At 59.4% G+C, this 27223-nt stretch overlaps 2 protein-coding genes and 1 long non-coding RNA gene across 10 annotated transcripts; all 3 read right to left on the reverse strand.

The window, feature by feature from the left end:
* Positions 1–381: 381 nt before the first annotated feature.
* Positions 382–1368, reverse strand: INAFM1 (InaF motif containing 1). Its single transcript, XM_060651589.3, has one exon. The coding sequence runs from the start codon at positions 1366–1368 to the stop codon at positions 754–756; it is 615 nt and encodes a 204-aa protein (XP_060507572.3). The 3' UTR covers positions 382–753.
* A 761-nt stretch (positions 1369–2129) lies between these two features.
* CCDC9 (coiled-coil domain containing 9) lies at positions 2130–15025 on the reverse strand. Of its 8 annotated transcripts, XM_060651578.3 has the most exons (15): positions 14915–15025; positions 13124–13197; positions 12872–12976; positions 10934–11035; positions 10483–10731; positions 8744–8827; positions 8475–8648; positions 7446–7627; positions 5667–5713; positions 5442–5574; positions 4906–4996; positions 4590–4818; positions 3954–4046; positions 2815–2864; positions 2130–2243 (listed from the first exon to the last, which is right to left on the reverse strand). In XM_060651578.3, exons 2-15 carry the CDS (start codon positions 13124–13126, stop codon positions 2226–2228), a joined length of 1560 nt encoding a protein of 519 aa, XP_060507561.3. In that variant the 5' UTR covers positions 13127–13197; positions 14915–15025; the 3' UTR covers positions 2130–2225. The 8 variants fall into 8 exon arrangements, with proteins under 8 accessions (XP_060507561.3, XP_060507563.3, XP_060507559.3 ...); XM_060651580.3 differs by lacking the exon at positions 3954–4046; XM_060651576.3 differs by lacking the exon at positions 2130–2243 and having other exon boundaries at positions 2384–2864; positions 10937–11035.
* A 6246-nt stretch (positions 15026–21271) lies between these two features.
* LOC132690755 (uncharacterized) lies at positions 21272–25088 on the reverse strand. Its single transcript, XR_009615482.3, has 2 exons — positions 21803–25088; positions 21272–21686 (listed from the first exon to the last, which is right to left on the reverse strand). It is a non-coding gene; the product is annotated as an uncharacterized LOC132690755 (long non-coding RNA).
* Between the last annotated feature and the right edge of the window lie 2135 nt (positions 25089–27223).

Here is a 27223-nt window from a genome sequence, read left to right on the forward strand (position 1 = left end):
ATCACACTAATCCCAATCCCTGAAGACCCCAATGCTTGTGCGAAACCATCCCACCTCTCCCCTCATCTGTGCTGGAACAAGAGGGCGGACTGTCTGCTTCTCTCCAGAGGCACTTGTCTTCTGCCCCAAGCAGACACAAAACTGCGAAGTCCTTCACGCTGTCTGACCTTCAACTGCTCTGTTGCAGATAAGCCTCTTCTCCCCACCCCAAAGGCTAAGTGTTGGCGATGAGAAAAGAAAAACACGCCCGCCCAGGTCAAGGGAGAGCCCACCCGAGCCACCCAGGGCAAAAGACACGAGGATCAGACGCCGGGAAGGCCTTCCCCTTACAAACTTGAAAAGAGAGACATCTCGAAAACAATACAACAAACACAGCACCAGGCACTTGGGGCTGGAGTTTATTGCAGGGGGGACATACGGACACGGAGATTCAGAGAGGAGGAGGGCGGGTTGTGGGCTCTGTGCTCAGAATCCCATGGAGGGGGTCAGAAGGCAGAGGTCAGGAGAGGGTCTGCCAGATGGTGGAGGACCCCGGTCTGATGGCAGAGGAGCCTGATGGCGGAGAAGCCTGACGGCAGAGGAGCGAGGCCCCAAGCCAGCTCCCCTTCGCTCCCCATTCTTCAGGATGACGACTCCGGAGACGCTGGGCGGTGTCGTGAAGACGGAGCCCGGGCCCGACCGGGTACGGAGCATCCGCCGCGGGGGCGCCGGCCTCTCGAGGGCCGGAGATCCAGCAGGGGGTGGAAGGGACGGCTACCCGGGTCCTCGCCCCCCCGCGGCCTCCGGCCTCTCTCTGGGTGTCTGGCGGTGGTTCGGGCGGCGGCTGTGGTCGCTGTGGCGGCGGCGGCGGCTGCGCGGCAGCTCGAGCTGGGGTCGCGGCCCGCCGGGGGCTCCCAGGAGGCAGGAGATCGAGGCAGCGGCAGGCGCCGGGGCAGGCGGCGCGCCCGGGCGGGCGGCGCACGGAGGAGACGGCGCGCTGGGCGGCGGGCCGGCGGGGCCCGCGGGGGGCCGCGTGGGAACCCAGATGAGACCGTAGTAGACGGCGAGCAGCACGGCGGCCAACGAGACGCAGAGGAAGTAGGCGCAGACGGGGGCCAGGCGCAGCCAGCGGCCCCGCGGGCCCTCGCTCAGCCCGGCGCCACCCGGGCTCTCGCCGCCGCCGCCCACGCAGCTCGTGCCCCGCATCCCCGCAGCCCACTCCGCCCGGCGCAGCGGCCCGCACAGGCCCCGCCCCCGCGCCCTGGGCCCGCCCCCGCGCTCTGCATCTCCTTGATCCAACCCCGCCCCCGCCAGGATGATCACGCCCCCGCGCGGGCTGGTCTCCTCCGCATCCTGGACCCACCCCCTCCCCAGACTCCAGCCAACCATTATCAAGCTAAGACTTAACTAGCGCCCTGACCCCACCCCCACTTGGCTCTGACCCCGCCCCAGGCCCGCAAACGCAGCTGGCAACTACTGCCAGGCTTCGGTGTGACGCCCACACCTCTTAAATGCGAACCCGCCCAGCACTTAGCCCCGCCCTCCTCCTTCTGGCCTCCTCCCCGCGCCCCAACGCCGTCCCCTTTCGGGACACAGACTTCTCCCGGGCATCCAAGCCCAGCCTCCGAGCCCCAAGCCCTTACGAGGTTCAAGTCTCACAAACCCCGCCCCACCTTAGCCGCAGGTCCTCTCTGCTTCTAACTTGCCTTTCTCTGAATCACACTCGATTCTAGCACTCGAAGCCACCCTCTCCTCTCCTTGGATTCACACTCTCTAGTCCAGGCTCCGCAACTTTCCGCCGCCTCAGCCCATTGGTTCTAGCCCCGCATTGGCCACGCCCTCCACCGAGGACTGCCCCCCCACAGCCGCGTTAAGAACTCGCATCTAAACCTGCTGTCGCGGCCCCACACCACATCTAAGGCCCGCCTATGTCCCAACCTCACCTCACCCACAAGTTGTGGCCCCGCCCAGGCACCCTAGCCACGCCCCTCACGGCACCTCATCCTTACTTCGCGTCCAGAGATCTAAATTCAACGCCCCGAAGCTCCAGCTCTGCCCCATAAGCCAGTCACGCCCCTTCCCCAACGCCTCCCCACCACCCTCAGTTTCTCCCTCTCCCTAAAGTCATGGGATCCAGAGCAGTCTCCGGGGAGGAGAGAGCGCAGCCTGGAAATCCAGACTAACCCCCTCCTGCCGCCCCCTCCCCATCAAGGCGGGGAAGCTTCAGTCCCCTCCCAGCAGCGTCTTCAGGAATTCGGGGAGGCCTGCGAGAGGGGGGGGGGGGGGAGGGAAGACGTATCAGGGGAGTGGAGGAAGGAAGACCCCTTCCTCCCGCCTCTTCCGCCATGGAAAAGCCCGCCAAGCACAGCAACCCAGCCTGCCCTCCAGAAACACAGTTCAAAGGTTAGCGGAAGCACTGCGTTTAATGAGAGAAGGCCGGTGGCCTAGTAATTCCAAGTCCTGCGGGAGAGTCACCGGCTATTTGCCATGCCCCAGATGGAAACTCCAGGAGGCGGGAATCTAGATCCGGGGACCGGCACCTAGCCCCCCATGGCTGCCATTAGGTGGGTAACTCGGGGGCGTCTCAACCCTCCCGGTGCCACGGCGCCCCCCATTCGTGAGACTTGCCTATTGCCCTGGTCCCACCCCGTTCACTGGCCCTGACTCCGCCCCCCTTACATTTAACCCTCTCCTGGCTGGAGCGTGACGGAAGCAGAGGACAGAGGAGCAAGGCGGCAGGAGGTTAGTGCAGAACGCGGAGGCCGCAGTCTGCAGGCGCGGTCAGCGGGCGGCCCCCGGTGGCGGAGCGGCCGCCACCACCTTGCAGAAACGCACCCTCTGGAAGTCGGTGATCTCCGCGGTCTCCTGACCCTCAGTGCCCGCCTCTGGGGGAGAGAAGGGGCAGTCAACGGAGGGAACAGTTTCCCTCACCCTCCACCCGTCTAGTTCCGTCTCTGATCCCAACTGAGCCTAGCTTCAGTCGTCCTGCGCTAAATGGTTTATGGGCCTCGGACTCCCTTTAATCCTCGCAGGGGGCCCCACAAACTGCATGCACCCCAGCAGAACCCTATTTACAATCGAGGAAGCTATCTGGTACAGCAAGATCACAGTCACTTGGCCAGCAAAGGGCCCAAAGGCGAAGACGAGAAACGCCTGGACACCCTGCCCTCGCCGACCATCCTAAACTCTGTCCTCTCAGACTCCAGCCTCCACCACCCCCGCCCAGTCCCCCACGGACCTAAACTAGCCCCAAGAGTGCCCGCCCTCTTGCCCCTGCCCCCCTTTGCCCTTGCCCACCTGAGTTCTAACCAGATCTTCCTTCGCTCTGCCCCCCAAACTCTAATGTCACGCCTGGGGAGGTCCACCATGGTTCCCAACCCGGCTCGCACTGATGGAGGTGGTTGGGCCCAACATTCTAACGGGAAATGCATTTCGATTCTGATTTCCTCTACTCGCTTAGACCCCCCCCCCCCCTTCCATTCTTACTTTTGACCTATTTAAATTCCTCCCATCCAAGTACTAACCAGGCCCGACCCTGCTTAGCTTCCGCGATCAGACGAGATAGGGCGCGCTCAGGGTGGTCTGGCTGAAGACGACCTATTTAAATTCCTAATCCTGCCCTTAGCCCTATCCCTTGGGCCTAGCCCCACCCCATCATATTTAGACTTTATCCCCCAACCCCTGGGGTCAGCCTCTAAATCCTAATCCCACCCTCGCTCCCCTCCCCCACCCCCACCATTCTTCCAAGCGCTAGGCCCCAGAGGGCCTCCATTTAGCTCCACCCCCTTGACCTGGGCTCCAATCTCACCCAATCCCAAGCGTTGTAGCCTCACCCCTCCCCCCCCCCCCCCCCCAATCCGCGGCTTCCCCGCACACCCAGCTCCACTCTATCCTCTCCCCAAGCCCTCCCCTCAGCCCCAGGGGGAGAAAAAGAGGAAGAAGGCCATCTTCTGGGGCCCCGTCCACTCCCCCACCTGAAGCTGCCTCAGACCCTTCCTCTTCAGCTTTCTGGGTTCCTGGGAGGCAGGGCCCACTCTCGAGGGAGGCAGGGGCTGGCTGGTCACCTCCTGGGGAAGGGGGGGAGGCCCAGTCAAGCCCCTACCCCTCCATTATTTCCCCCCACCGTGAGAGAGAAAGCCCTGGGGGAGTGGGAGGGGGTGTTCAAGGACACACCTGGGGAATATCATTCGAGGACTTGAACTCTTTATTGGGGAGGGGCCTCTGTGGCCCAGAGCACGGGCAGGATCTGGGGGGGGGGGGAGGGGGGAGGCATTCCAGAGACAGGCATGGACCGTCCTCCCTACCCACTGGGGTGGCGGGTACACGGGGTCCCAGTAAGGGGGCGGGGGGAACCCAGCCCCCGACGGTTCCCCGCCTGCCAGTGCACCCCTCCAGCACACACACAAGCAGCCAGCTTCATGCATTTCCAAACGGCCAGGCCTCACCCGGAGAGAGGGCGTTGGGGGAAGTATTCAGCTCTGCCTCTTCACCCCAGTCAGACACGGGCTGGTGGCCCCCAGGGGGAGAGAAGGGGCTAGAAGGCGTGGCAGGGGCCCGGGGAAGTGGCAGGGGCTCCTCCGGCCTGGAGGGCTCTTTGTCAGCCTGCTCACCGGTGGGGCTTCCGGTGGGCGCAGCCTCTTGGGGTTGGTGGTCTTGGGCTGGTTCTTCTTCCTCCTCGATGGCCTCTTCCTCCTCCTCCCCCTCCTCCTCCTCCTCCTCCTCGATCTCCTCCTCCTCCTCACTCACATCTTCCCATTCCTCATCCTCCCCCTCGTCCTCGTCCTCCTCCCCGTCATCCTCAGGAGGCCGGTGGGCAGGAGGAGCGGGGGTCTCCAGCGGCTGCGGGGAGCACAGGGCAGGTCGGGGGAGCGGGCGTGGACCCGGAGCACCCCCACCCCCCTGCCCGGAGAGGACAGCCCGCCTCACCTGCACGGGCGTCTCCTCGGGTGGAGGGGGCTGTGGGGCCTCAGGGGCTGGGGACGCTGCCTCCTTCGTCTCCCAGCGGTCGTCATGGTCACTGGAGGGGACCAAGGAGAGGGGTGAGGCCCAGGTGGACGGGAAGGGGCTTCCCACCTCCAGATCCTCTCCGGAGAAAAGCTGCAAAATTCAACTCCGGGCGAGAGGGGGCTGTAGGTTTGCGGGTGAGGACCCAGCATGCTGGAGCACTGGGGAGGAAACGGCGAGTCTGTGTCCCCAGGTTATCAGGCACAGATAGATGGAGGGGGGCCAGGCGGCAGAAAAGAAGAGGGGGGACGAGGAGAGGGATGGGGGTAGAGCAGAGACGGAGGCCCCCACTCCCCAGAAGCAAGAGCCTGACCCACAAGAGAGACACACGTACCCGAGAACAGACAGGGACGAGACGGCAGAGACAAAGCCACACATACACAAGTCAGGACGACCAGGTCTAGAGCCACTGCTGCGAGTGGGGGCCCTGCACACGCCAGGGGAGGGGGTGCCCCCACCTGTAGGCACGAGGGGCTGCCTTGGTCTGGGGTCGGCTACCCTTCCTCCTCCTGCGGCTGACCTCCGCTTTGTGCTGGGACAGGAACTCCCTGAAAGTGGGGGGCTTGGGGGGCCGAGCCCAGGCCTGATCATCTGCAACAGAAGCCAGGAGGGGTCAGGGCACAAACTAACCCCCTCGCCCCGCCCAGCCAGTGGCCCCACCCCACCCAAGGACACCCGCTCACCATAGCGATGGGATGGTTCGAGGGCAGCGGCTGGGCCATCCTTGAACCTGGGGAGAAGAGAGAAGGGGGCGAGCAGGTAGCTTAACAGAAAGAAAAAATTCAGTATTTGACCCCCAAAACAAAAACTCCGAAAGCACGTAATCCCCAGCTTCCAGTCAGGCCTCACTTGCTAGCACTCCTACCACACCGCGCTCCTGCCTCAGGGCCTTTGCACCCACTGCCCCTGGGGACACCTCCCCAGGCCATTCGGCAGCCGGCACCCTCACCTCCTCCAGGGTTCCGCTCAGACCCTCCTAAACCCCGGTCGAAAATAATCACATATTGTCACACGCGCATCACCCAAGTCTAAAAGAAGGGTCTCCATCCTTCTCCACACTCCGTTGTTCTTCATGAGCTGCCGTTGGATCTATTCACTATCCACCTTTCCAACTAGAATCTAGGTCCCTTGAAGGCAGAAGCGGTTTTGTTCACTGTCGTGTCCCCATCCCCTAGAATCCCCACCACCCTTCGTGACACAGAGGAGGGACTCAAATCAACGTTTGCTGCCGAAATCAACGTACCCACGCGCTAACGAGGCGTGCTGCGTGCTGCTTCGGGGGCTCCAGGAAGAACGATTACGTTCTCGTTCCCAACCCGGAGAGCATCCCGCTAGAAGCCCGGCTGCCCGCACCTTAGAAGGATCTGCCACAACATCTGTGCAGAGACCTCCTCACGCTTGCACCGGTTGGGCTCACAACCCACAGAGAAATGCTCAGACCACCCAGGCACACAGCCAACACCCTCTTTCTTCAGCCCGTGCCAGCGACAAAAGTGACAGGCGTGGAAACTTGCAAAGCAGCAAAGGGCGCGGGATGGCATGGAAAACTACAGCTGCGGGGGCGCCAGGGTGGCTCAGTCGGTTAAGCATCCGACTTCAGCCCAGGTCGTGGCCTCGCGATTCGTGGGTTCGAGCTCCACATCAGGCTCCGTGCTGACAGCTCAGAGCTTGGGGCCTGCTTCGGATTCTGTGTCTCCCTCTCTCTGTTCCTCCCCCACTCACCCTCACTCTCTCTCAAAAATAAAGATTAAATAAATAAATGTTAAAAACTTAAATTTTTAATAGCAGTCTTTAGACTGCTATTGGCCAGCTCTCTGGTATGGAAGTTGGTCTTCGGGTCCGGGACACAAGGGTATAGCTTCGCTTTAAGTTGGGCTAACTGGATGTTTCCGGGGACCTCAAAGAGCACGGAGTCACATAAGGATACCAGTGCCGCCCGGATAAGGGGCTGGGTTGGTGGGGCACAGGCTGGTGAGGCAGGGGGGTGCGAAGGTCTAATCACTGTTAGCAGTTTCTCATGCCCTCCCCGTGCAGAATTTCCATCCGTGCCCTTGGCCGCGGGGCCGTGGTACCATCTACTAGGGCAGCTTAATCTCTGGCCCCAGCGACGCTGGGTCTGCTGCTACCAGAACGGACGTGCCTCCTCTCCCCTCCTGCTCATCTGCCAATGCCGTGACCAGCACCTCTCTGGAGAGCTGCTCCCTTCAGCCTGAACCCCAGCACGAACCCACACGGAGCAGAACGGAGTTCCGCCCGCATGGAGAAGCCAAGCCCAGCCGGACCCGCGGCCTACGGGGCCCGGCGTGGATCAGCGGAACCCAGCTGACCCGCAGACACGAGAAACTGGTTTGATGTGCCGGGGATTTGGTGATGGTGACCTCGAACCCGACACACGGGGCGGGGCGCCAGAAGGCGACGAAGACGTCAGGGGTCAAGGTCGAGGAGCCAGAGAGGACACTCACATCCCGTCCGTCTTCTCGGCATCCCACTCCCGCCGCCACTGGCCGGTGGGCTTGCGGTGTCTCTGCAGCCGCTCCTGGTCGATCTTCTCCCTCTCCTGCTTCCAGCGCAGGTACTCCGACCGCTCCCGGCCCGTCATGGACAGCGTCATGTCGCCAGCGCCAGCCAGGCCGGCCCGGCGGCCCTGTCCCGCCCCGCAGACGGGCAGTCAGGGCCCCGAGCCACCGGCCAGCCCGCCCCCGTCTCTCCCCCAGGCCTGCCGTGCTCAAGGTCACACAAGGAGGTGACAGGCCAGAGATGCGAACGCGCGGTCTGCTCGTGTGGCGCCTCCTCAGAGGCTATCCCAGATCTCTCCCCAAGCGGCACCCCGTCTCCACCCTCTACGCCCCCTCCCCTGCATTTTACGTCTGACGCTGGCTCACGCTTACTATATGCTCGCTCGTTTACGTAGCTCCCACCAGAATCAACCTCTTTAGGGCGGGGGCTTGGCCTTGTTTAAGACTCAGCCCCAGGGCGCCTGAGTGGCTCAGTCCTTAAGCACCTGACTTCAGCTCAGGTCAGGATTTCCCAGGCAGTGAGTTCGAGTCCCCACATCGGGTGAGCACGAGCCCCACTTCATGGGAGCCCTGCTTCTCTCTCTCTCTCTTTCTGCCCCTCCTGGGATTCTCTCTCTCTCTCTCTCTCTCTGCCACTTGCTCCCTTGCTCCCTCTCTCCAAAAAAAAAAAAAAAAAAAAAAAAAGAAAAACAAAAAACAAAGACTCAGCCCCAGCACCCAAGGCCGTGCCCAGCACCCAGTGGGTCCCGGTAAACATTCCTGATGATATCGAGAGAGGACGGGGCTGAGCAAACCGGAGAGCCAGGAGGGGAGGGCGCTGCGGTGCCCACACGGCAACGGACCATCGGCTTGGGGCTCAGAGACCGGGCGCGGAGGCTGGCCCTCCCTGCCCTGCTGTCTCGGTCAGGCCCGCACAAACCTACGCCGCAGGAAGGACGGCGGCCAGGCCAGGGCGCCCCAGCACCCGGCACCCACCTGCCGCTCCTGCTCCAGGCCGCAGCGCACCCGCTCGAAGTCGGGTCCCCCCCAGTTGCGCCCGTGCCGGCGGCTGCCCTCCCGGCGGTCCCGCTCAGGCTCCTCCAGGGGCCCGCCGCGTCGCCGGGGGTCGTCCAGGAAGTTCCGCACCGGGTTGGGCTCCAGCACGCCTTCCTGCGGGCACAGGGAGTGGGGGACGGGGTTGGCGGGCTCACGGGGGGCGGGGAGGTGGCAGAGGGCCGTGCCACGGAGACGCCCGGGGCACTGACCCGCTGGTTGCGCTCATACTCCGCAATCTTCTCCATCTCCTCGTTCATCTTCTCGATGTTCTGCCGGCGCCGCTCCTCCCACTCCTAGGGGGTAAGAACACGGACACGGAAACACCGGGCCGTCAGGAAGACCCGCACAAGCCCACTGCTCGCTGGCATCCGGGCAGGAGGGGAGCCGCTGCCAGCCGGAGACTCCCTCCTTAGACAGGCCTGCTCTCAAAGGCCTGGGCCGGCATCTGGGACTTCGGCTCCCAGCAGGTTCTCGGTCAACGGCTAACTGAGAAAGGGGGCTCAGGGTGCCTCGACTCTCTGTGCAAACGACAGCTGTGCCCTGAACGCCGGCTTTCCTTCCGAGTTCCGGGATTTGGGTAGGCGCAAGGCAGAGGGGCCCCACACGACCAGAGCCCGGTAAAAACCTTGGGCTCTTGGTCTCTAGGGAGTCCCCGGAAGACAGCCCGTCGTGTGAGTTGTCACGACTCAGCGCTGGAGGACCCCCTCCCGTGTGACTCCCCCGGACGAGAACGCTTGGGGGCCTGCACCTGGCTCCCTCCAGACTCCGTCCCGCGTGCCTTGTCCCTCTGGTTTTGTTCTGTGCCCTTGCACCGTAATAAATCTTACCCGTCAAGCTCCCTGGGGAAACGCTGAACCTGGGGAAGGAGCCGGGGACCCCAACACACCCTGGCTGCCACAGAACTAATGACAGCAATAACAGCAATTACTTGGCAGGTGGCGAGGTGACCCCCCCCGCACAATGCCTTCTCCCCTTCTTCCATGATAACGGAATTTCAGATAAGCACGCGGCCAGGTTGCTGGAGAGGACGTTTTCGTTCCCAGGGCTCGGCACACAGGAGACAAATAAGCTTCCACTTGGTTTAAGCCATGGTATTCGGGGGTCTTTTACGTGACGGCAGCTTAGCGTGTACAAATGGTAAACAAATACCCGTGGGGCGCCTGGGTGGCTCCGTCAGTTAACCATCCAATTTCGGCTCAGGTCACCATCTCACGGTTCGTGAGCTTAAGTCCCGCTCCCAGCCCTGGACTCTCTCTCCCTCTCTCTGCACCTCACGAGATTCTCTCTCTCTGCCCCTTGCTCACATGCTCGCGCTCTCTCTCTAAAACAAATAGGTAGACAGATAGATGAACATCTGTGACATTCTTCCAACGCTTACTCTGAGGCTTTCAAGTGCCTGCTGTTCACAGGACGCTCACAGTAACCTTTAAATCTGATTCTAGGACTCCCCCAAGAAGCTCCCACAGGGAAGGGAGCTGCCCAAGGACGGGGAACTCATCGAACCAAGTTGAGCCCAAGTCCATGGTGCGCTGAGTCACTCTGCCCAGCAGCCCCCCGGCCTGCTAACCTCCGCATCCGGGCGGCAGAGCAGTCTCAGGAAGAACATCACTGCTCCCCACAAACAGATCCAGGGAGCGAGACAGACAGAAAAAGAGAGCCAAGGAGAGCGCGTGCACTGGAGAGAAGGAGCCAGAGAGAGGACAGAGATGGGGCGAGACACGGCGGGTGGCAAGCGTTCACCAGACACAGAGCAAAACAAGGGGAGATAAAAACACAAGGAGAGGACGCGCAACACCGGTCAGGGGTGGGGGAGGGAGGAGAGAGAACGAGCCGACGGAGGGGCGGAAGAAGACAGATGCAGAAAGCCGATCCGTGTGCGGGCAGGAACGAGGCGAACGAGACGGGAAGCGCATCAGCCAGAGGATGCCAGCCCATCCCGGGCCCCCACCTTGGATTTGCGGTCGGCAGTTGAGGCATCTCCGGCCCCAGACAGATGAGGGGACCCCCGGCCCCGGCCCCTCCGGCCGCGGCCCCCAGCTCCTCCTCGAGGCTGCTCCCCAGAACTGTCCTCCCAGTTACGGGCCACCCGGCCCACGCCTGCCCGGCCTCCCTGCTGGGGGACGGGCCGGCCTCCCTTGCTGGCCCCCGGAGGCCGCGGGGTCCCAGGAGACCTCCGAGAGGGACCCAAGTTCTTCTCCTGCAAGAGGGAAGGGAGAAAAAGTGCAGTCACTCAGATGAGGAGACAGGGACCCCCAAGCCCAGAGGGCAGCTGTGGGAGCAGAGGCCGCCCACAGGGCTGGGGCAGCTGGGGCGGAGAGGGGCGCTCTCCGGCCTCAGGTCTCAACGCTCATCGCCCGCCCCCCGGCCCAATGAGTCGCCCAGCTCGGTGTGGAGCTCACCACCTCAACGGCCACGTTCTCCTTCTCCACCGAGCGGCCCTTCCGGGGCGCGGTCACCGCTACTCCCTCGAGTTCAGCTTTTTTACGGTCCTCCTCGATCTCCTAGGAGCAAACGTCAGCGGGAGGAGGTCGGCGGTCTTGGCACCAGCGGTATTCCCACAGCCGCCATGAACTTCCCCCAAGACTGGCCCCCACCTAGGCCTCTCTCCTGAGCTCCAGGCAAGAAAGCTGATTGCTTCGGCATCTTCCCGCAGAACCCCCCTGCAGTACCCAGCTCTGGGCAAGAGCCACAGCCTACGGGGCCCTACGGGGTCTGGCCGTGTTAGCATCCTGACCTCATCTGCCACCCTCCCTCCCTTCCTCTCCCCCTCGCTCACTCTGCCCTCCTCAACGTTCCTAGAACACACCAGGCTCAACCCTGCCGCAGGGCCTTTGCACCAGCTGTTCCCTCTGCCCCCAGAGAGCCCTCAGCCTCTCACCTCCTTCAGGTTTCCGCTCCTGAAACGTCCCCTCCTCAGAGAGGCCTTCCCTGACCCACTAACAGAAACCACCTCCCCTGCCATTCTCCTGCCCCTTCTCCTGCTCAACTACCTGGCATCATGCGTATCTGGGTTATTGTCTGCTTTCCCCTCTGCAACCGAATCGGCCTGAGGACAGGGGTACCTGTCTGTTTTGTCCACTGATGTACCCCCCCAGCCTAGAACGCTTCGTGACACACAACAGAAATTCAATATGCTTTTGTTTTTTAAGTGAATGAATGCATGAAATATGAATAAATGAAACCCACCCGTCCTCCTAAGTCCCCCCTCAGGAATAACCCCACCACCTACTCTGCCACTTCTGGCAAGGACCTGGACCTCATCCTGGCCCCTCCTTCCACCTCCCCTCCCCTCCCCCCACCACTGCCTGTCACGGAGTCCTCCCCACAGCCCTGTCCCTCCTCTCCCCACGGGAGTCCCTGCCTCAGCTTCCTCCTGGGCCTCTGGCCTCCGGTATCACCTCCTCCCACTCAACAGCACACCAACAGCAGCCAAAGAGCTCTTCCTAAAAAGCTATTCTGACCTGACCCCACTCCTGCTCAAAACCCTCCAAGGTTCCCCAGTGCCCTCGAGAAAACGTACAAATTCTCAGCGTGGCGTGACCCCTGCTGACCTCCCTGGGTCCATATCCCTCCACTGACCTTCCCACATGAAGTTTCAGGTTTCTTTTTTTTCCCTAAAGTTTATTTATTTGGGGGGGGGGGGAGGTAGGCGTGGGGAAGAAGCGAGCAGGGGGAGGGACAGAGAGAGAGAGAATCCCAAGCAGGCTCCACAGTGTCAGCACAGAGCCCCAACAGGGCGGCAGGGGGGCTCAAACCCACGAAGCATGAGATCACGACCTGAGCCGAAGCAGGATGTTTAACCAACTGAGCCACCCAGGCGCCCCTAAGTTTCAAGTTTCTGCACAAACTAATCCCTCTGCTTAAAACATGTTCGCTTCTTCTCTTCAGCTAGCTTACTCACCCTTCAGGTATCAGAATCCTTTCCTCTAGGAAGCCCTCCCTAATATCCTCCAGACTGGGTGAAGACCCCCACTCTGGGCTCTCACAGACCCGTGAACTACCCAGCCCAGCCCACTCTGGGTCATCACTGCCTAAAGAAAGGTCTGTGCCCCTACTTGATGGTGAACTCCAGAAGGACAGGCCCAGGGCTGTCTCAGTCACAGCTATATCCCTGACAACATTCAGCTCAGAGCCTGGCAGTAAAGACCTTGGTGGGTATTCGTGAATGAATGATGGATGGATGGATGGAATGAAGGAAGGAATGGCAGGCTAAGGCCTTTGGCTTTTATCCTGAGAGTGATGGGAAGCCATGAAAAGGTTTTAAGGAAGGGAGAGGTGAGGGAAACTCACTGCGGGGAGGAGAGGGGATGGGGTCTCCCAGGGCGGGGCTAGGGCACCTGGTAGCGCCGTATGAGGGCCTCATTCTTTCGCCGAAGAGCTTCGATCCTCTTGTCCAACTCAGCATCTTTCTCCTCTTTCGATTTCAGATCCAGTGTGGCTGACTAAGAAGAAGAGACAGCTGAGAGACAGCAAGGGAAACCTACACCCATCCCAGTGCATTCGATCCAGGGTCTGAGTCGTGGGTCCCCTCCTCCCAAGCTCCCTGCCCCAAAGCTCAGATTCCAGAGACTCCCCACTTTCCATCTCACCATTCCACTGGCTAGGTGGGGCCAGGGTCCCAGCAAACTTCCCCTGCAGAATCCGGACACAGCACCAGGGGTTCCTGAGGACAGAGGGAACAGAGCACTAAGGCCAATGACTCCCTAGTCTGCTTCCACCTCTCCTGTACTGGGGGCTCCTCTCAAACACACATGCGCATTAACAACACCTGCACCCCAAGGGGATTCTAGCCCTCATTTCCACTCTGTCTTAAAGGGCTAGCCTGCCCCTTACCTGCACAAATTTGGACTCCACCACCTCCCATGGTTTGTGCCCACCCACTTGCTTCTTAGACACTAGAGTCACACCCACCTTGGGAAAAGTTCTGGCCCCACCCCGCCGCTTAAGGAAACAGCCAACAATGCTCCCTTCCAAAGGAAGATTCCAATCCAGCCTCCACACCCCAGTGCTGGGAGTTTTAACCCAGACCTCCATCTCCGGAGAGCTTTAGATACATCCTCTCACCCCCCAACCAGTACAAGAAAATTCTAGGCCCACCTTCCTGCGTCCATTCTGGTGCTGCTCCATCCCTGTGAACACTCTAAATCCACCTCTCTCCCAGGGACGTGTCAGAATCGTCCCATAACCCCACCGTCAAAACAAGCCCGAACTCCACGCCTATAGGCTGCCCTGACCCTGGGAGAACATTTTAAGCCCACTCCTCCAGCTTCCCGAGAAAGGTGCCGCTGTCTCCCCAACACCCGCCAGATTCCAAAAACAAGCCTGGTACCCAATGGCGAGGTTTCCCGGACCTGGCTCAACCTCCCCAGTGAATACTTCCCCGCCCGGCGCAGACAGAACTTCCCGGCCCGCGCGCGGCTTTCCGGAGGTGGGGGGGGAAGCTCCAGCCTCAAACTGGACCCGAAGGCCACGGCCACGGCCCCGCCCCCCTCCAGGACTAACTTTCTGGCCCCGCCCCACCCGCTAGGCCTCAGACCCCGCCCGCCCGCGCGTCGTTAATCTGGCCCAGCTTCTGACTTTCCCAGCCAACCCTCTGACCCCACCCCCCCGGATCCCCGGGCAACAACCTGAACCCGCCCCCTGCTTCTCGCGTTATTACATGGGCCCCGCCCACGGCCCTCCAGCCCACACCCTGGCCCCGCCTCCGACTCGCCCGGCCAACCTCCCGGTCACGCCCCCTGCTTCCCAGCCTTCGTCGCTTCGAAACACGGTCCCGCCCCCAGCGCCCTCAGTCAGGGTTCCGGCTCCCGGGCCGGCTTGCGTGCCAACGCTCGGACGGCACCCCTGGGTCCCGCAAAACTTTCCGGCTGCACTCCCATCATTCCCCGCCAGCACCCTGGCCACGGCCCCCGCCACCCACAACTTTTTGGTCCCGCCCCGCCTTCGCGTCGGCCTCTGGATCCGCTCCCGACTTGCGGGCCGACGATCCGGACCCGCAGGAAGCTCAGGCAAAACTTTCTGGCCCCGCCCCCAGCACGTTCGGCCCGCGTCCCGGTCCCGCCCCCTAGCTCTCCGAGCAATATTTTGGCTCCGCCCCCGGCCCGGGCACAACTTTTCAGCCCCACCCTCTTCTACCCACCCACGCCCCGGCCCCGCCCACAGCTCGGCCCGCCGGGGTCCGGCCCACCCGCCGACGTCCGGCCCCGCCAGCGCCCCTCAAGCTTTCCATGTGGGCGTCCAGTCCCCGCCCCCCGCAGAGTACTCTGACCCCGCCTCCGCGGGCGGCTCGCTGCCGCGCCTGCACCCGCTCCCGTTCCCCCCACGTGGGGCGCCAGGCCCCGCCCTCTCCGGGCGTGCTCCCGGCCCCCTCCTCCGGTCACCTGTCCCGGAGACCCCGCGGCGTCGGCGACTCCGGCTCCGTCGGCCTCCGCGTCCGCAGCTCCCGGGCCGCGCGCGTCACTTCCGGTCCGCACCACGTGAAGAGGGGAACGAAAGAGGATCACTTCCGGTCCTGCCGTCCCGTTTCCGGGAGTCTTAAAGGCGCCGCATCCCCCCACCCCCACCCCCCACCCCCACACCCCTCCGTGGGTGGAAGCGGGAGTGTGTCTAGGTGGTACGCAAGGGTGTTCTGGAAGCTTTACTCAACTTCGTTGGGCCTAGATGACCTTCTCCCAGGGAAAGGAGACACCGTCCTCTCTCTGGTCTCTACCTGCTGCCTCGTTTCTGGTTCCAGTAAATAGGTACTAGGCACTGGGCAATAATTCCTGGAAGCCTGACCCACCAGGCTTGTGCTGGGTGGGTGGGGAATCCCTCACCCTCCTGCCAAGGAGACCTTAGAGTTTCAATCTTTCTTCCATTCTCTAAATTTGCATTGAGTGCCAGGGCCAGAGGGTGGGGGGAAGGGGGTGTGCTTGGGGAGGGGAGGACTCCGGCATGAACAAGGCAGACCCCATCCCTTCCCTCATGAGGGAAGGCACAAGTCAATGTGAGATACCACAAACAGAAGCGTGGGAGGTTCCTTGCAGAGGGGCAGGAGGAGAGGGCTTAGGGTGAGGGGGGGGGGGGTCCAGGCAGAGCACACACAGCCTGTGCAAAGGCCCTGTGGTGAGTGAGCTTAGTGCCTTCTAGGAACTGCAAGACGCTCACTGGGAGATCCGGATGTGGCTGCAGACTCCAGGAGGTTCCATGCATTAACCAAAACGCCAATGTGATAAACGTATCATTACACGTCATGCAAAATTTGACCGTTGCAGTGGGCAGACCGGATCCCCCGAGGTCGCTGGTAATTTTATTTTGTGATTTAAACTGTGGAAAGTGGAAGTACCTGCGAATCCCTGGCCCGTTATAAGGTTACAGTTAACAGCCTTTCAGAGACCTTCTCTACACATACAACTGAGTTCTTTTATAACTCCCCAAATACCTGCCAAACCTACCGCACGACTGCTTTGCTTAGTCATTCAGATGTCACCTGCACTTAGGGGCCTGCGTTGAAACCGCCTGTTTGAAACTTGCAAAACTCCCCATCCCTTGCAATCTTTCCACTTTATTTTTCCATTTTATTGTCCGCCCTCCAAACTACCAAATGTTGGGGCGCCTGGGTGGCTCAGTCAGTGAAGCGTCTGACTTCGGCTCAGGTCATGATCTCACAGTTCGTGGGTTCAAGCCCCGCATCAGGCTCTGTGCCTGCTTCAGATTCTGTGTCTCTCTCTCTCTCCGCTCCCCCCTGCTCTCTCTCTCTGTCTCTCTCAAAAATGAATAAACATTAAAAAATAGGGGCGCCTGGGTGGCTCAGTCGGTTGAGCGGCCGACTTCGGCTCAGGTCATGATCTCACGGTCCGTGAGTTCAAGCCCCGCGTCAGGCTCTGTGCTGACAGCTCAGAGCCCGGAGCCCATTTCAGATTCTGTGTCTCCCTCTCTCTGACCCTCCCCCGTGCATGCTCTGTCTCTCTCTGTCTCAAAAATAAATAAACATTAAAAAAATTAAAAAAAAATATTAAAAAAAAATAATAATAAAATAAATAAATAAATAAACTATCAAATGTTTTACTTACTTACCTTGTTCTCTGTCCCCTCCACTGTGTTGTCTGTCGTTATGCCTTGCTGTGTCCCCAGTGCCTCCAACAGGCCATGTACTGCCACGGCACAGCCTGACGCGGGGCTTGATCCCACGACCCTGGGATGGTGACCTGAGCTGAAATCGAGAGTCGGACGCTCAACCGGCTGAGCCACCGATTCTGTGGCTGTATATCTTCGGTTTCACAATGGATAGTTGACAGCCTTTAAAACTGCTGTGTGACATTCCATCCTAAAGATGGACCATAATTTCCCCCACTTGGTCTCATGGACGGTTGAGTTGTTTCCAGTTTGGGGAGATCGCCAATAATGCTGCATTGAACTTCCTGAGGCACACGTCTTTGTGAGTACTTGACCTTGCTCAAAAAGGACTCCTAATGTCATGATTAAGACCACGGACTCTGGGGGCGCCTGGGTGGCTCAGTCATTTAAGCGTCCAACTCTTGATCTTGGCTCCGGTCATGATCTCACAGTTCGTGAGTTCGAGCCCCACATCGGGCTTTGCGCTGACAGCACGGAGCCTGCTTGGGATTCTCTCTCTCTCTCTCTCTCTCTCTCTCCCTCTCTCTCCCTCTCCCTCTCCCTCTCCCTCTCTGTCTGCCTCTTCCTCTCTGTCTCCCTCAGAATAAATAAGTAACCATGGAAAAATAAGATAAAAGACCACTGACTCTGAAGCCAGAAGGCTTGGGTTTGAATCTTGGCTCTGTCATTTACCAACTGTGTGACCTTGAGCTTGTAAAGAACTTGTCTGGAATGTAGCCTCCTCTGCAAAGTAGGTATCCTAGCACCTCCCTACTAGGCTTGTGGTGCAGAATTGAAAGGATTAATGAATTAATACACCGAGTGCTCAGCACAAGACCTAAAATATTTAAGTTCTCCGTGTATGGAGACCATTATTACAGCTTCTACAAAGACAAATTCCTCGATCGAAAGTTCATTCACATTATCACGTTGCAGTAAAAGCAACCCAAGGCGGACGCAGGTTGTTTAGGGCCTGAGGTCCATACAAAGCTGGAAACCCTTTTACAACAGAGAATGAAAAAAGTGTAAGTCAAAGGCACCTCCCGGGGTGTGGGCCGGAGCCCCGGCTCCGTTGGACGTTGGACGAGGCATCGAGAGGCTTGCAACATCATCTCCCTGACAGTAAAACCACCTCCGAAGGTAGCAGCTCAGCAAAGAGGCCGTGCCAACTCCCACTCCCCTCAAGCAAGCCCAGGGTGCGCGTCTCCCCGCAGCCTCACTGACGCTGCGTTTTATCACTTTTTGATCTTTGCCACCCTGATGACCAAAGGGTGGTGTCATGGTTCCGGGTGGGGCTGCCTCACCCCGGCTGAGAAGCGAAGCTTTTTCGTACCCGCATATACACGCGTACGTATAGACCCGTCGCTTGTGGGGGTGGAGAGAAAGAGGGATGCTGGAAAAGTACGATGAGATTCTGTCTTTGCTTGGATCTCTGTAATAACGTTAGAAAAGTGAAACTTGAAAGCAAGCCCTTCTCTGAATGTCTGTCGGAGGTCAGAAGATAAGATTCAGAGGGAGCTGGACCCTGAGAGTCCCTCTCTGGGGCACTGAGCATTTTCACCCGAACTCTGGGCAACTCAAGGGGTTCGCCATTATCGCTCTGAGCTGTCAGCACAGAGCCCGACCTGGGGCTCAAACCCACGAACCGTGAGATCGTGACCTGAGCCGAAGTCGGCCACTTAACCGACTGAGCCACCCAAGTGTCCCCGACAGTTGTGATGTCCCTGCCCCTCCCAGTCAGCCCAGGAAGTGAGCCCATAGCGCTGGCCCTCAGTCACCCAGCTACCCAGAAGCCAACCTGGGATTTGAACTCAGGGCTGCCTGACCACAGGGATGCCATGTGGAGAGCAGGTAAGATCGTGGCCTCTGGAGCCAGGCCGGCTGACTTCAGATCCCAGCTCTGCCACCTGAGCTGTGGGACCCTGGGGGAGTTACTTAACAACTCTGAGCTTTCGGGTCCCCATCTGTAACATAATAACAGTGCCTGTACCCCACCGGGCTACTGGAAGGTGCAGTAGGCTGAGTACTGGCTCCCAGAGATGTCCGCACCCTGATTCCTGGGACCTGTGAATATTCGTTTACGTGGCTCAAGGGACTTGGCAGATGTGATTAAGAATCTTGAGATGGGGCGATGGCCCTGGAATCTTTAGGGGGGGGCTCACCGCAATCCCAAGGGTCCTTATAAGAGGAAGCAAAGGCAGATTTGACACAGAAGACGGGGTGACATGGGGGCGCCTGGGTGGCTCAGTCGGTTGAGCATCGACTCCAGCTCAGGTCACGATCTTGCGGTTCACGGGTTCGAGCTCCACATCAGGCTCTGTGCCCACGGCTCGGAGCCCGGAGCCTGCTTCGGATTCTGTGTCTCCCTCTCTCTCTGCCCCTCCTCTGCTCGCTCTCTCTCTCTCTCTTTCTCCCTCGAAAATAAATAAACATTTAAAAAAATACAGCTGGGGAAAAAAGCTTCAAAAGGCCAGGGGACTGATAGTCCCCTGGAACCTCCCCAGGGAATGTGGCCCCAGCCAACATCCTGATCTGGGCCCAAAGAAATTGATTCTGTGTCTCTGCCCGCCCCCCCCAGAGGTGCAAGTGAATGAATGCCTGTTGTTTGATATCGGCCAGAGGCACTTACAACAGTGTCTGGCACCCAGCAGGTGCACTTAACCGTGACTCTTACCATCACCTGAGCGCCCCCTCCCTCCGGCCGAATAACACGGGCCTGTGGCCTCTGGAGACACGTCACGGACGTTTGCTCGCTTATTGGTTAAAGGGATGCTCTCCTTCCAATTGTGTCACGGGCCTCAAAGGTCTGGTTCACGCCCATTTCACAGACAGGAAAACGGGCTCCAGCAGCCATGGTAACAAATGGCCACACGCTGTGTGACCGAAAACAGCAGGAGGGTATTCTCGACCCTTCTGGTAGGCCAGAAGTCTGAAAGCAAGGTGTGGGCAGGGTTCTTTGTTCTGGGGGCTCTGGGGGAGACTTGAAGGCACCAACCACGAGATCATGACCCGAGTCGGATGCTTAACTGACGGAACCGCCCAGGCGCCCCGCCCTTGTTGATTTCTGAAGACAACATAGCACAATTTTCCCTTGAAAGGAGTGGTGGAGATCCTGGCGGTTTTCAGTATCTACTAAGACCACGCAAATAACCCTTTGCGCTTAACGGCAAAAGAACGGCCCAGATGAAAAGGCCCGACAAGGTCACAGGCCTGGTGAGGATGCGCGGCAGCCGGGACTGACGCCCACTGCTGGAGGGGACACAAAACGCGCCAACTGCTGTGGAGTAAGTTCTACGACGGTCCGAGGCACACACATACCCTGTGAGCCAGCAAATGCACTGCGGGGCATTTACCCAACAAATGCATGCACGTGCTCACCAAACGTGTCGTGGGCAAGAACGACCGTGGCAGCTTCGACACAATCGCCCCGCTTATGCGCTGATTTGTGTCCCCTCCCCGATTCGTGTGTCAGAGTCCCTACCCCCCAGCACCTCAGAATGTAACCTAATTTGGACATAAGCCTTTAACAGAGGCAGTTAAGTGAAAAGGAGGTCATTAAGGTGGGCCCTAATCTCCTATGACTGGTGTCCTCATAAGAAAAGCTTAGGTTGGGGCGCCTGGGTGGCTCAGTCGGTTGAGCGGCCGACTTCAGCTCAGGTCACGATCTCGCGGTCCGTGAGTTCGAGCCCCGCGTCGGGCTCTGGGCTGATGGCTCGGAGCCTGGAGCCTGGTTCTGATTCTGTGTCTCCCTCTCTCTCTGCCCCTCCCCCGTTCATGCTCTGTCTCTCTCTGTTTCAAAAATAAATAAAACGTTAAAAAAAAAAAAAAGAAAAGCTTAGGGGCGCCTGGATGGCTCAGTCAGTTAGGTATCCGACTTTGGCTCAGGTCACAATCTCGCGGTTCGTGGGTTCGAGCCCCGCGTTGGGCTCTGTGCTGACAGCTCAGAGCCCGGAGCCTGCTTCGGATTCTGTGTCTCCCTCTCTCTCTGCCCTTCCCCACCTCAAAAATAAATAAATGAACTTAAAAGAAGAGGAGATTAATATCTATGCACAGAGGGAAGAAGCCCACGTGTGGACGCAGGGAAGACAGCCATTCCACAAGCCAAGGAGAGAGGCTTCAGAAGAAACCAACCCTGGGACACCTTGAGGTAGGACTTCTCGCCTCCAGAACTAGGAGAAGATAAAAATGGGGGCGGGGGGGGGAGTTGTTTTTAATTTTTTTGAATGTTTTCTTTATTTTTGAGAGAGTGCGGGTGGGGGAGGGGCAGTGAGAGGGAGACAGGATCCGCACTGACCTCAGCCAGCCGGACGCGGGGCTCGAACTCACCAACCGCCAGATCATGACCTGAGTCGCAGTCGGACGCGCAACCGACTGAGCCACCCAGGCGCCCCCTAAAGTTTTGTCGTGTAAGGCACCCGGCCTGGGCTACTTTGTGGTGGCCGCCCCGAGCGGACTCAGACGGCCCCGAATGGGAAAGAACCGGAATGTTCTTCAGCGGTACAATGGATACTCTCGCTGGGGTGCCTTTGCACGCGGAGATGCCACACGGCAGTGAACATGAACGCTCTCTACCGGCGCACCAGCACGTGCATGCATCCCGCAAACGTTACGCCGAGCGACAAAAGCCAGACAGACGCAAAGGAGCACGTACGGTTTGATTCTATTTGCATGAAGTTCTAGAACAGGCACAACTAAATCTCTGTTGGTAGACTTGAGGATAATGATGGCCCGGGAGAGAGTCAGTAGAGGGGGGTCCCCAGGGGGTCCTGGTAGGAGGCGGGGGACCTGTCATGTTTGGTTTCTCCCCCCAGGGCTTCTGCACTCGGGGTTCTGTGGGTTTTACAAAAGTAGGTACGTCGTGCCTTCGTGTCCACAACGTTTCAAAGGATTTTGAGGGGCGCCTGGGTGGCTCGGCGGGTTAAAAGCGTCAGGTCTCGGCTCGGGTCATGATCTCACGGTTAGGAAGTCTGAGCCCCGCATCCGGGGGTCTCCGCTGTCAGGGCTGAGCCCGCTTTGGATGCTCTGCCCCTCCTCAGCTCGTTCTCTCACTCCCTCTTTCTGAAAATAAACGAATAGACGTAAAAAACAAAATTGTGGGTTTTTTTTGGGGTTTTTTTTTTTTTTTTTTTTTGCAAATACAATTTGGAAGCTCAAAAAATACCCGTAAAAAATACCTTGTGGTTATATGTGAAACGGAGTTAAGTTCTCGCATTAGTCCGTCGTTATCAGGCTACGAGAAGCCCTGGTGGGAAATTTGGCCGCCAAGCGGGCCCACGTTCGCCCTGGCCACCAGGGGGCGGCCTGGCGCCCTTCTGGCCGCTTGAGATGCGGCTCGAGCATTCGTTCGACGAACCGTCCGTGCCCTGTGCCAATCTACGCTGGGCCGGGCCTCGTTGTCGTCTGCGGATCTGTGAAATGGAGATTGGAACGTACAGCTGTGCCGGAAGGCTGTCCCTGTCGCCATGGAGCTCACTTTCTCCAAGAGGAAACAGACCATAAATAGCTAAACAAAAGGATGTTCAAAGGAGGGCTGCGGTGCAAGATAAGGCTGCTCCCAGGGGACAGAGATGGTCCGGGAGGGCTTTTCTGACGCTTGAGCAGAGCCTAGAGGGAAACGTGGGGGACAAGCCAGATGACTATGGGGGCGTCCCAGGTGGAGGAAAGAAATATGGGGACCCCACTCACCGGCTGAAAGGTGGAAAGGGAGACTGGGGTAGACAGCCAGACCCAGTAGGAGGCAAAGAGCCACACATCTTCTGAGGCAAAGCCCTTCGGGGCTGAGCTACAGACCAGATGAACTCGTTTGACCCCGGGGAGACGCAGGGAGGCGATCGGCAGGTCCTTCCTGGAGGAGGTGGCCCTCGACTCCAAGCGTGGAGGACCCTCCGGATGACTGAATGAATATTTGTTGTCTCATGATCGTTTTAAAGGCCCAACTGGCTTGCTGACTGCTGTATCCCCAACCCTGAAAGAGGATCCGTGCTGACACTGACTTTTTTTTTTTTTCAGTTTTTATTTTAATGCCAGTGAGTTAACACTCATTGTCTACAGGGCGGCCTCCCTTTTGTTCCGTGAATTATCTCCTAAACCCATCCCAAAGCCTCGGCTCCCACAGTACTCTTCGACCCTCCATTTTACAAAGCAGGACACCAAAGCCCGGAGATGCTGTGAGCTGCCCGAGGTCACACGTCCGGCCGGGATTTGAACCCACGGGGATCTTTCTGACTTGCAGAGCTCTCTCCACCTCTATCATAAATCTATTATAATTATGAGTATTGCGCTAGGCAAGGTACTTAACGTTTCTGTGCCTCGGTTTCCCACGTGGAAAATGGTGCTTGTGGACAGCATGTTGTAAGGATTCAGCAAGGTAAGTGAGGTGCTGGGGCGCCTGCGGGGCTCAGTCGGTTGAGCGTCCCACTCTCGATTTCGGCCCAGGCTGTGATCTCACGGTTCATGAGATCGAGCCCCACGTCGGGCTGTGCGCTGACAACGCAGAACCTGCTTGGGGATTCTCTCCCTTTCTCTCTCTCTCTCTCTCTCCCCTCTACGGCTCTCGCTCGCTCGCTCTCTCAAAATAAATTTTTAAAAAATTTTAGAAATAATAAAGTGCCGAGAACAGCGCTGTACCTTTTTGCCATTATCCGTTGACTCCACCAACGGTACCGAGCAAATTATGCAGGCTCGACTTGCAAACTACGGTACAGAGATCTGACTAAATCCAGAATCCTGCCCCATCTCCCGCCTCTCAGGATTGTCATAAGGATTGAATGAGGTCAGGCACACGGTAGGTACATAGCATGGGACAACCGCCGTTAATTATCGTTATTTCTGTTATTATTATTATTTTAATGCTTTTATTTATTTTTGCGACAGAGAGAGACAGAGCATGAGCAGGGGAGGGGCAGAGAGAGAGAGGGAGACACAGAATCTGAAACAGGCTCCAGGCTCTGAGCTGTCAGCACAGAGCCCGATGCGGGGCTCGAACCCACAGACAACGAGATCATGACCTGAGCCCAAGTCGGACGCTTAACCGACTGGGCCACCCAGGCGCCCCAATTATCGTTATTTCTTTCAGCCCCTTTCTTTATCCTTCCAGCTGCTCAGGCCCAAACCTGGAGTTTCCCCAAACTCCCCTCTCTCCCTCACATCCCCACCCAATGCCTCAGCCCCCTCCCGCGCCTCCCCCTTCAATCTGACCCCACAGCCACCGTCCCACCCAGAGTTTATCACTGGAGCCTCCTCGCTGGGCTCCCCTGCTGGCTGCTCACAGCCTGTTTCCCACTTGACCGCCAGAGGGCGCCTGTTAGAACTAACGGCTCGCCTCCCTCGGCTCAGAGCCCTCCAGGGGCTCCCACCCCATCAGAGGAAAAGCTAAAGTCTTCACCCGGATTCAACCCCCTCTCAGACCTCACCTCCCACCCCTCTCCCCTTTTTCGCTCACTCCTAGACTTTCCAGCCTCATAGTACCTTCTCACCATCCAGGATGCGCCCACTCTGGCCTCAGGATCTTTGCACCTGCACTTCCCTCTGTCCCGGCATTCCTTGCGCCCCCCCCCCCCGCCCCCTTCCTTCGGGCCTTTGCTGAACTGGCTTTCTCAAGAAGACCTTCCTTGGTCACCTTAGTGAATAAAACCATCCTCAACACTCTTGAGCCCTCTTGCCTGCTTCCTTTTTTTACTCCAAGACTCACTTTGTATTGTTTATGTTCTTTATTGTCTGTATCCACCCCCCAGCCCCCCACCCAGAGTGTCAGCCTCATGAGGACAGGGATTTTTGTCTGTTCTGTTCATTGTTGTATCCCCGGTGCCTACAACCGTGCCTGGCACAGAAGAGGTAAAGCCCTCGGTAAAGCTTTGCTGAATAAATGAATGAATGAATGAATGACCACAGTCATCGTGGTGGTTACAAGCATTCCCTTCTTTCCCCACGTAAGCCCGCAAAGAGCTCCGTTCACCAGCTACGTGACCTTAACCGGCCGACCTCAGTTCTCTGGCCTCAGTTTACCCGTTGTCAACGGGATTGAAAATAGCCTCTACCCCTTGGGGTCGTCGTGAAGATTAAACGGGTTCGTAGCTGCAGCGTTCGGAAACCGGTGACACGCTTGGTTAGCAAAGGTGGACGGTGCGGGGCGCCTGCGCTTCCGCATTTTGCCGCTCGGGGGCAGCAGGCGCCCGAAGGATTGGCTCGCTCGGCCCGCGCGCGGGGGAAAAGGAGCGGGGGCAAGTCCAGCGGAGGAAGCTGATGAAATCCCAGCCAACTCGCAGTGAGCTCATCTCGCCCGGGCGCCTCCGGAAGCCACGGGGCCGCCTGGCCTCCGCCTGGCCCGAGCGATAAAGCCCCGGTGCTGAACCAGGGCGGGAAGTCCTTCCTGAAGTCTGCCCTGAGTGGGGCCTGCTGCCAGCAGCCTGGGCCTGCGGGGATGGGGGCGACGATGAAAGTAGCGAATAGCCCCCTCGCTGTCTCCGCAGAATGAAAAGTGGATTTTGAGCACGGCTGTGGGAGTGAGAGAGACAGGGGAGGGGGGGGGGGGAGGGAGGGAGGGAGGGAGAGACAGAGACAAGAGGCGGGAGAGATAAGGGAAGCGGAGACAAAGGCGGGGAGACTGAGGCAGAGGAAGGGGACACAGAGACGGAGAGGAGGGACAGCTCGGCCAAGTCAGACGGAGGGACGGAGACGGAGAGAGACAGAGACAGGAAGGGAGAGATGGGGGAGACGGAGACGGGGAGACAGACACTGGAAGAGACAGAGAGGGGATGTGGGAGACAGAGACGGAGAAAGCGACGGCAGGGGCTCAGAGGTAGGGAGAGAGAGACATGGGAAAGCCAGAGACCTAGCGAGTGGCAGAGATGCGGGCGGCGGAGGCACAGAGACCGAGGGGAGGGAGTTTGGCGACAAGGGGACCGAGCTGCAGACTGCGGTGGGCGAGCCGGCGGGGCGACTCGGGGCCGGGGTCGCCCGCGGGGGCGGGGCCTGCGCGCGCGGGGCGGCGGGGCGGGCCCCTCCCCACCCCCCATCCCCGGGGTGGCGGCGGCGGCGGCGGCGGCGGCGGCGGCGGCGCGGCCGAGTTACCGAGTTACCAAGTTACCGCAGGATTCGCGAGCTTCTCACTGGCGAGGCCGCAGCCAATCAGAAAGCAGCGCCGCTGTTCTCGGGCAGGAGGCCCGGAGACGCGCGCACCTTCCCCCGACACCCAGCGAAGCGCGCTGACACACAATCACAGCAGCTCACACACACACACACACACGCGCGCGCGCGCGCTGTCCCAGGGACGCGCAGCCTCGCCCCCCCACTCCACGCACCATCCCAGTGACACGCACACCGACACACACACACACACGCACCAGGAACGCGCCGAGACGCACGGCATCACACGGGCAGCAGACCCGGCCCCAGGACGCACAGCACTGCCCAGACCCACAATCACAACGACACACAGCATTGGCCTCACACCCACGACCACGTCGCCCAGACACATGCCATCCCCGTGACTGAGTCCCTAGAACACGCGATGTCAGTGACACGCGCACACGATCGCAGCGACGCCCTCATGATCCCGCAGCCGATTTATCCCACGGACACACGATCACACAACACTGCCGAGACACGGCCGTGTATACAGTCCCGTGGACGCACAACATCGCCCCGACAACACAACCGCAAGGACACACATAATCGTCGCAGTGACACCCAGAGGTGCACACTCTCAGGGACAGGTAGGGCCACAGACACACAACATTTCAGGCATAATGACAGTGTCGCACACAGGGTGCCACCCCACGCGGCACTGTCCAGACACACACGGGAACAGTAACGCGCATGCACGCCTTGCCCTCCACACAGAGCAAAACCCAGTGGCACACGCTGTCCCAGGGGCACAACATGCCCAGCACGCTACCCCAGTGACACCGATGCATCCCCTAACACACGGGCGCAGTGACACAGCCCTTTCACAAGCATGTCCACTAACACGCACACAATCCCAATGTCCCCTGCACACGAGCACATTGCACCAGACGACACATGGACCGCAACAACGCACAGATACACCCGTCACACCCGTACACAGCACGCCAGGACGTCCTGCGGTAGCACACTGACCCACAGCCACAGCCACAGCCACTCAGTGGGACACACGCAGCGTGCTAACCACCAGCATCGTCTGATGGACACCCACAACCGACCCACACGTGATAGCGCGCCCACAGCCACACACACCCACGCGAGGCACCCGGACACAGCCACCATCCTCCTAGGTCAACCCCTTGACCCACAGCCGCTGACCCCGCGGACCTCCAGAGAACCCTCCAGCACACAGACACAGTCACACAAACACTGCCCCCATCCCTGCCCTTGCCCCAGTGAGATGTGTGCAGCGTGGGATGCTGGAGGGGGCGGGTGTGCTGAGTGGGTTTGTGTGTGTGTGCGCGCGCGCGCGCGCGCGCGCGCGTGTGTGTGTGTGTGTGTGTGTGTGTGTGTGTGTGTGTGCTTATGCCTCCGGCTTCCGGCCTTTCCCGGGGGGGCGGGGCCATGCGGCAGTCGCTGTTACCGGGTAAACTTCCCCGCCCCCCCCCCCCCAGCGCGGCCATTAGTCAACC

This window comes from Panthera onca, chromosome E2 (assembly GCF_046562875.1).
Source record: "Panthera onca isolate mPanOnc1 chromosome E2, mPanOnc1 haplotype 2, whole genome shotgun sequence".
In the NCBI taxonomy this organism is placed as follows: domain Eukaryota; kingdom Metazoa; phylum Chordata; class Mammalia; order Carnivora; family Felidae; genus Panthera; species Panthera onca.

Coding starts and splice junctions, on each gene's coding strand:
- INAFM1 (XM_060651589.3), bottom strand. CDS start 1,368: ATGGTTGGCTGGAGTCTGGGGAGGGGGTGGGTCCAGGATGCGGAGGAG.
- CCDC9 (XM_060651572.3), bottom strand. Junction 8,649..8,743: donor AGTATGAGCGCAACCAGCGG/GTCAGTGCCCCG, acceptor CTGTGCCCGCAG/GAAGGCGTGCTGGAGCCCAA. Junction 4,819..4,905: donor CCGAGGAGACGCCCGTGCAG/GTGAGGCGGGCT, acceptor TGCTCCCCGCAG/CCGCTGGAGACCCCCGCTCC.